This window comes from Tenrec ecaudatus, chromosome 1 (assembly GCF_050624435.1).
Source record: "Tenrec ecaudatus isolate mTenEca1 chromosome 1, mTenEca1.hap1, whole genome shotgun sequence".
In the NCBI taxonomy this organism is placed as follows: domain Eukaryota; kingdom Metazoa; phylum Chordata; class Mammalia; order Afrosoricida; family Tenrecidae; genus Tenrec; species Tenrec ecaudatus.
The window spans coordinates 248210662-248219186 of record NC_134530.1 but is presented as its reverse complement, the minus strand read 5'-3'; the positions used below and the strand labels follow the sequence as shown (position 1 = coordinate 248219186).

At 50.7% G+C, this 8525-nt stretch overlaps 1 protein-coding gene across 1 annotated transcript in view; it reads left to right on the top strand.

The window, feature by feature from the left end:
* The first annotated feature begins 813 nt into the window (after positions 1 to 813).
* The window catches only part of LBR (lamin B receptor), a 28436-nt gene continuing 20724 nt past the window's right edge, over positions 814 to 8525 (top strand). The window contains exons 1-3 of the mRNA XM_075530765.1: positions 814 to 944; positions 5378 to 5553; positions 7410 to 7607. Coding sequence (XP_075386880.1) covers positions 5392 to 5553; positions 7410 to 7607 — 360 coding nt within the window. The 5' untranslated portion in view covers positions 814 to 944; positions 5378 to 5391. The remainder of the gene's footprint in view (positions 945 to 5377; positions 5554 to 7409; positions 7608 to 8525) is intronic.

Here is an 8525-nt window from a genome sequence, read left to right as displayed (position 1 = left end):
GTTTAAATTTATCTAGTAAACGAGTTAGGAAATACTTTGATTACAACCATACTGCAAAATAGAGCACTCCATGGACTGCTTTAAACTCTCCACCCCAAAGGAAGGAAACTAACCAATAAAGATAACTTGGGGCAAGGATTCAGCATTCTTGGGGTCAACTAAAGCCACTGGGGATGGCTGCTGGTTCCAGTCACTACAACGCACGGCAACGCCACGCGTGGGGAAGGGGCAGACTTTCCCGTTCAGTGCCGTAAATACAACCACGTCCAAACAAAGTCCGAGGGCATTCATTACCGTCCCCACCTGCTGCCCAGGGCCCACAGCCTTAGTCCAGGTTAATCGAGGCATCTCCAATTCAAGACAAAGAGTCGCCGGAGCTTCGGGGAGGACTTTAACTCGCGAAGGAAAGCGCTGGCGAGAAGCACCACGTGGGTCCCAGTTGATCTTTATTACTGGGTGAATTTAACTTTTTCTTCGTGGCTTCTAAAATTGCTTCTTTCCCAGAGCCACCTCCTCCAACTTGCTGCCGCGCAGCGGAGGTGAGCGCCCGAAACGCGGGCGTGGCGCGCGGGATATGGCTGCGGCGAGGGCGCCTGGGCCACGGAGATAAGTGGGCGCTGGCGGACCCGGGCTTCCAGGCCGCAGCAGGCGCCAACGCGCCCCCTCCGAGTCAGATGCTAGCACCTCCCCGCGGGGCGGGGCGGGGCGGACACGCCACGCGTGCGGCCAATCGACGGCGCTGGAAATCATTCAAATCTCCGACGGGCCAATGGGAGCCCTGGGCGTGCCCTGAGGCGGGGCTGGCCGCAGAGGCGCGCGCCTGGCTCGCGGGGCCGCGGGGCGCCAGAGCGCGGCCTTGGATCGTCGCGCGCGCGCGGAACCGCCACCCGGTTTCTCTGCGGCCGTCCCACAGCCGTTCGTGTTCCCGCCGGAGTCCCGCGCAGGTGAGCGCCGTCTCTCCGCCCAGCTCCCCGCGGCGCGGCGTGTGAGGGCCGGCAGGGGACCCAGGGGACGGCCGGTCCCATCGGGCGGGCGGTCGCGGAGGGCGGGCGGCTTCCCGGGCGCGGGGCTGTGGCCGGGCCTCTCCGTGGGGCCCGGGCAGCGGCTGCGGAGCTTCGGACGGCGCGGGGCCGGGCGCCCTGCGGACAGGGAGCTGCAGGCTCTGAGCTGTGTTCCTTCCCTCCATTTTGGTTTAAAGCGCCGACGGGAGGACCGGCGGGGCTGGCCCGGGCCGGCCCTTTGTCCCCGCCCCGCGGGAGCCGGCCCCTGCCGCTGCGAGCGCGCCCTCTGACAGATGAGCGGGCGCACGGAGGGTCTGGAACGTGGCGGGCCGGGCAGCGGGCTGCAGAAGTTGACTTTGTCTGCACGGCCTGTCACTTGGCGAGGGTCGGGGCTGCGGCCCTGCGGACGCGGCGCGGCGCGCGCCCGGGGCTGGGTGCCCCGGGTTTCCGCACTCTCCCCGAACGGATGTGTAGCCGGGCGGCGAGCGCCTGCTCTGGCTCGGGCCTGCGGGCTCTTGTTTTTGTCACGTTTTCAAAGTACGTTAACATGCCTCCTAGTGACAGCCCTGCCGCCCGCTCGCACGGGGCAGAGTTCTAAGTCTCCAGTGACTTGCAAAAGCATTGGATGGCAGCAGCGGACCTGGTGCCAGGTGTTCAAGAACAAGTACCCGGCGTGGGCAGGAGTCACACAGGGGGGGCCGCCAGCGGCGTGGGTGACGGGGGGACCCGACCCGGAGCGAGAGTGCGATGCCCGCTGGTTGAGGGGGGCGCCGCGGCCGACGGGTGGATGCAGACGTCGGGCTGTAGGAGGCTGTGGTTGGGGACCCAGGTACCGCAGGACTAAGCACGAGCACCTGCGATTGCCGGTTGTAGAAGGTAGGAGTAGGGGTAGGAGAGAAACCAAGCCGAACCGAACTTACTGCCGTCGTGCCCATGCGCACTCACGAAGACCCTGTAAGACAGGGTGAAACTGCCCCTGTGGGTTTCCGAGACGGACTCTTTTGAGAGTCAAAAGCTTCATCTTTCTCCCGTGAAGCGGCTGGTGGTTCCGAATGGCTGACTTCGCGGTTAGTAGCCCAACTTGTCACCACTACCCCACTGGGGTGGGGTGGGGTGGGGTGGGGAGGTAGTGTTGCGATCGGACGGCCGCGGTTTGGTTTCTGAAAGCTGTGCGGAGGAGGGAAGGCGGCGAGTGGGGAGGACTTCTGCGCGGCACCTGGCCGTTCTGCATTTGCTTCCCGGAAGGTGGCGCTTCGTTTGCCTGCGGGCAGCCGGGGAGCAATCCAGGGGGCATTTCCTGTTTGCATTCTGCCTGTCGGCCTCCGTGGCCCAGGTGTTGAACTTTCTTCTGAGCTTTTATGTTCTCGCTTGGGAGAGGGAAGGAAGGCTGACCCAGACCCTTTAAAACACTGTGCGTTGTCGAGATTAGCAGCCCAGAATTGTCACGTTGAGAAATAGTAATGTATTGGAGGGAGCCGGAATGAAATGTGCAATGCTGTGTCCGTTGACACTTCAGTTAACCAGCTTGAGGCTTACTAGGGGACTATAAAGCAGTTTCCACTGCTTAAGGAAAATGAAGACTTTGTGTTTGCTAAAACGTTTCCTCATTACAAACACACGTTGCTAAAACTTTCCTTCTAAGGAAAGCCTGCCTGTATCCCTGAATTCCCTTAAGTGTAATGTGTAAAGCCTCAGGCACCTTGTTGGGGCTTTTGTCCCCAATCCCCATTAATTCACCGTCTGGGAGATTGTATGAGGATGGTTGTACTGTCTTGTGTGACTCCAGTGTTCTGTTCGCATGCAAATGGATTACGCACAGATGGTTGCTGGGCTTTTTTATGTGTAGATAGCATAATGCTATGTTTGTGGAGAACAGTGACTTAAGGAAAGTGCATCTCTGTCTTCTTTCTTTTCTGTAACCACTACTATACTGGGAGATCTCTATGGAGTTTTCACTCTTACTTGTCTTTTTAAAAAAAATAATTTTATTGGAGGGTCTTACAGCTCTTATCACAATCCATTACTTGTCTTTTTTAAGAAAAAAATGATTAAGAATTAAGCTTAGAATGCTAACAGATAACCACCAGATGTCATAGTTTGCTTATTCCCCCAATATTTTACTTAATTAGTAACGTAAAAATCTTTTTTGATCTATATCCAAGTCGATAAATTTCTTAGAAGGCACAGGATGTTGTTTCGAGGCCCGTTTTGAAATGTGGGAGACCCTGGGTCCTGAAAGAACTGTGTTTCAAAAGGTGAATAGAACCGGTGGAAGGATAGTTCTCTAGGCTGGCTTCCCTAAACCCTGGTGGATCAATGTAAAATGGTGGCTTGATTTTGGGGAGTCCAGAGAAGAGGAGACACAAGCAAAGAGAGAAGGAAAGAACATTTCCTTCCTCTTTCTCAGTATTTGGAGGCTCTGAACAAAGATGTTGAAACAGGCAAAGCTAGTGTTGTCACCTTCCTTTTTTGTGCCCCTCCTGCACATCCTCAGGTGACTCTTTTACCCTTCCCCCTGCTTCTTAAGTCAAGCCAAGCTTGACTTCTTTCTCTAAAACTTCTGAGCTCCTCCTTCCATTCCCAACCCAACCCATTCATTACCTCTGCAATACACCTAATGTGTAAATTGACATCCTCTAATCACCGGATAAGTACTTGTATTTCCTTTCATCTACCAATTTACCAGCCATCTATCCAAACCAGTGATGTTCCTTAAGCATTTTTTCCTGTGATTCACAGTGAAATATTGTGGGGCTTCAGAAAGACTTTTCTCTGAGCGGTGGGTATTGCCACGTTATCCTTTCTTAATTCCATGGGCTTCACAAGCTCCTCTTACCTGGTTGCTGCTGTAGAATCAGCTCTGGACAGCCACAGAAGAAGGCTCATTTATGTTGGGACTGGCTTAATAGGTGAGCTGAAGGTGACTAGAACGTGTCACAGCCCTGTAGTCTGTCCCAGAGAGTTGTCTTTGTGTTGGAGAAGGTCTGAGGTGCTGTGTGTGTGTGTGTGAATCTGGTGTGCAGAAATTACATAGACACTGGAAGTGCCCAGATGTCATTGAAAAAGGGTGGGGGGAGGGGAGAGTTGGGAAACTCACGGGTCCTGCTTAAAGTGCGCCCCTTGCAGATACCTTGTGGCTTCTGATAGTGCTGTTTACAAAAACCAAAACGCTTCTTCCCTGGCCAGGCTTTGCCTAAGTGGAGAAGAATGTTGTGAACGGGGCTGACTGCCAGAGGCTTGTGAGAGGAGGGTTGATAGCTGTCAGTCCAGGTAGGTGGCTACTTGAGCACAGGAATTGCAGATGTTTATTACAGTACCTCACATTTTGTTGTTCATTGAAGGTTTGCAATGGTTTTTCACATTAGTAGAGTTACAGTGTTGATGATGAAGTAGCCTTGATTTTCCGACTTTGTTTCACAGACTTAATAGTTCCCAATATAAGTGATTGTTAATACACTTCAATGTGTTTTCAAAGACTTTGTCAGACTGTGCAGATTGACAGATCAGAAGCTATATTCTGGTTTATATTTAACTTTTTATTGTGATTTGAGGTTTTCATTCAACAATTCATATACGTCTTGTCCTGGGACATTGATTGTACTCCTTACAAAGTAACAGTACCTTCCCACTTCTTACGGTGCTAACCATTTCCACTGCCCCTTCCTCCCTTTAGAGCGTTCTCCCCTCTGATCTCCTGTGGTTGGTGGGTCTAGCCGTTATTTCTCACCCCAGAGGTCTGTCTATTGGGTGGCTGAGAACTGAGCCGTGGGAGTGAGTGAGTTCAGTTCCAGGACTGAGGGGTGACGCAGGACCTCAGTCTCAGGGGTCACACCAGCCTCAGGCAGACACATGAGCCTGGCTGTTTTCTGATGTTGCCATTTGTTTCCCCACTGTCCAGGACCCCTTTCAGAGGGGGCAGCCATGGCAGCCGGGCACCGTCTAGTTCTGCTCTATGGATGATGTTCTGATTTTGAATTGGAAGAAACATAGTCAAGTGGGTAGCATTTTGGTGCCTGGGTATGTGGGAATTACTCACTGGTGCTACTTACATGGCCCACAGCAATTCAGCCCACTCCTGTCTGGGGACTCCATATGACATGTGACACAGCAGAAGGGACAATCTCTGTATTGTCCTGATGCTGCCATTTTATGCTGTCTGTTTTCATACCATGGACAAATCAGTTCGTGTCTTTAAGCTTCAGGTTCTTAAGCACACATCTTTAAAATGCATGTCCTTCCCTTTCCCAGGACGGTTTGGCCCCAAAATCTTAACCAATTTAACCTTTTGGAAAATTGTGCGTCAACCTTTAACCTGTGAAAAACCAACGTCACAGTGTAGGCACTGACTGCACATTTTCTTCTTTTGAACGGTCCAGACCAGTTTTAGAAAATGCCGAGGAAATTTGCTGATGGCGAAGTGGTGCGAGGCCGATGGCCGGGGAGTTCACTGTACTATGAAGTAGAAATTATGAGCCACGACAGCAGCTCTCAGCTGTACACCGTGAAGTACAAAGATGGGACAGAACTGGAGTTGAAAGAGAATGACATCAAGGTAAGAGCCACTTTGCCTTGCCAGGCTGTGTGTACTCAGGAAGTGGCCCCCGGCGTGGTGTTATCGCTCAGGTGGTCATGGTGCTGGCTCTGGTGGGAGGCAGCGTCCCCTTCCTGCTCTGTGCTAGCTACGGTTTTTGACTTTTGGCTCTCGGGAAGTACTGATGAGGCATCGTGCCTTGTTCCCAAGACGGTCACAGTCAAATGAGGACAGACTTTAACGCTGGTTATTTACCTGCGCTTAGAACACCAAACTCACTGCCATTGAGTCATTACCCCTGTACGGCAGGGTAGAGTGCCCTAGATTGTCACTGTTTACAGGAATAGAAAGCACCCGTCTTTCTCTGGAAGTGTCTGGTGGTTTTGAACTGCGGACCTTGTGGATTGCAACCCGTGTAACTACTAACATCCAGGGTTTCCTTAGTACTCTCTATAGGGGAGAGAGATGAGGCTTTCTACTGCTGTGAAGTGTACAGTTTCTGTAAGTTGGAATCGATTCGATAGCAGGGAGTTTGGTATTTGGAATGGAGTGGTGGAGGGTCAGCAGGAGGAAGGAGAGTAGCTGTTTATAGCAGGCTTTCCAGTCACTTGATCCGAGTACTGAGGACCAGTCGAGAAGACTCAGGTTGTGAAAAGCTGCTGGAGCAGAGTAAGTCCCAGGCTTTTTTGGGGCGGGGTGGCGGTGTTAGGGTGGGATTATTAGGCTGGCAGGGCCACAATTAGACCAATGCAAGAATGAGGCCAATGTGGGGGCGGGGAATGGGAGAAGGGTGATGGCCCCAGCCAGGAGGGTTCAGCCGGAGCCAGAACTGGGAATGCAAGGGTTACATTCCATGCCCAGGAGGGGACATCAGTTCAAGTCTATCTTGCCCCAGACATGAACTTATCTGGTGTCTTACAATATCTTCCCCTTGGTATATAAGTATTTCTATAAATTATGGGAATCAATTACTGTTGGGGGTGGGGTGGGAAATAACACAAAATAAGAGCCCCAAATAACACATTGAATAGATACAATATTTCTTTGTCATAATATTTGTGAAAATACTAGGAATTTCTAGACACTCAATTTCAGTACTTGCTGTGGCTCAGTAGCAAATTTACCTGTGGACTACATGTTGAGTCCTATAGGCCAGGATTGGCTTTTTTTTTTTTTTTTTAGTAAATATAGTCTTATATAGGTCTGTGGTCTCTGCTTGCTCTGCCTTGCTGAGGGCAGCAGCTCTGGCGAGGCTCATGGGCGAGTGCACGGACATAGGCGTGTACCTGTAACACTTTTTTATGGGCACTGATGTTTGATTTTCATTTGCTTCTTAGATTCACAAAATTCTTTTGATTTGGTTTGTAACCAGTTAAGCATGTAACACCCATTCTCCAGTGGTGGCCGGTACCAAGAAGCAAGGGCAGACTTGGGCATGGGGTGCAGTGGGCCCCTGGTCTAGAGCAGCAGGAGTAGAGGCAGGTGGTTGGGAGCTGGCCAGGGCAGGGAAGACATTGCCATATTTCCCCTATTTTCAGGCTCATTTGCTGTGTTTATTCAGGGTGAAATGGAATACTCTTTACTTTTTAATAGCTTTGTCTATCTTCAATTTTTGTCAATATTAATTGCAACTCTTTTTGTACGCATTTTTAAGAAAATGAGCAGCTAGTAGGTTTAGTCACATTTCCTGGCCAGAAGGCTGCGTTTGCCTTATGAGAGAAGGCTGCCTTTGGCAGCATTTTTCCATAGCCGGCTGTGGTCGAGGGTCTTAGATGTGACAGTTCTCAGCTGGATGTGCAGGGTTAGTGGTTCGCCACCCCTGCCTTTGTGTCTGCTTCTGCATGTGGTAAAGCGCCCTGTTTCCTTCCCCTCTCCAGCCTTTAACATCCTTCAGGCAAAGGAAAAGTGGCTCTTCCTCCAGCTCGCCTGCTCGCCGCCGAGGGAGTCGGTCCCGGTCACGCTCCCGGTCCCCCGGCCGGCCACCCAAGAGTTCCCGCCGCTCCGTCTCTGCTTCCCACCAGGCCGACCTGAAGGAAAGAAGGAAGGAAGTCCTTGAAGTGAAACTGATTCCCCTGGTATGGGTCCTTGTGTTTTCAAGTGCTTTATCCTTGCTTAAGTAACCCTGGTGTGTCGTCGTCGTGGGTACGCAGTGGGCCGCCATCAGCAAAATTGGCCGTTCAAAACGACCAGCTGCTTCTCATGAGAAAGCTGGGACTTTTTACTCCTATAAGGAGTTGCAGTCTGGGAAACTCACCGATGCAGTTTTACCCTGACCTGGAAGGTCGCTATGAGTCGGTATCGACTCGATGGCAGGGTGGTGAGATCGTTACTTAGTTGTCCCCATCTTGTACCCATTTACACAAACTATTTGTTGCAGCTAAAAAAATGCTATGGAAAAACTGAATCCAAGGTGATGACTTAGGAAGATTAATAAAAAATAAATATCTAGAAGTTAGAAAATATATTTCTTTTTAGGATCGATGAGAAAGAATGCTTTCTAGATTATCAGAAGTGCTAGCTAATGATCTTGAAAAAGCAGTGATCAAATTAGAATAGACGTGTTAGAGATTAAATGGGATCAATTTTCACGTACGAAATCTTGAGACGTGGCCGTAGTATAAAGCATGTTCTTATTTTCATAAGCCTTCCCTGGAGGGTTGTTATGAGTCAGAATTGACTTGATGGTGGTGCGTTTGTTCTTTGAACATCACACTTGCTTCCTTTCCCTCTGCAAGGACGGGTGTTGATGCGAGTGTGTTCAAAGTCCAAGGTGGCCGCGAGGGCGGGTCTCAGAGGCTAGGGGCTTTGGATAGCGGACCAGACAGCAAGTCTTTAAGGGAAGAGAGCAGAATAAAAGCCTCCCTTATTAACTCTCTAAAAAATCCCATGATGTGCATATTGCTTGTGGTTCCCCTTTTAAACAACTTTGTTTTAAAACATTCGAATAACTTTATGCTGTATTTTTCTGTATCACTTTTGTTGAATGGTGATGA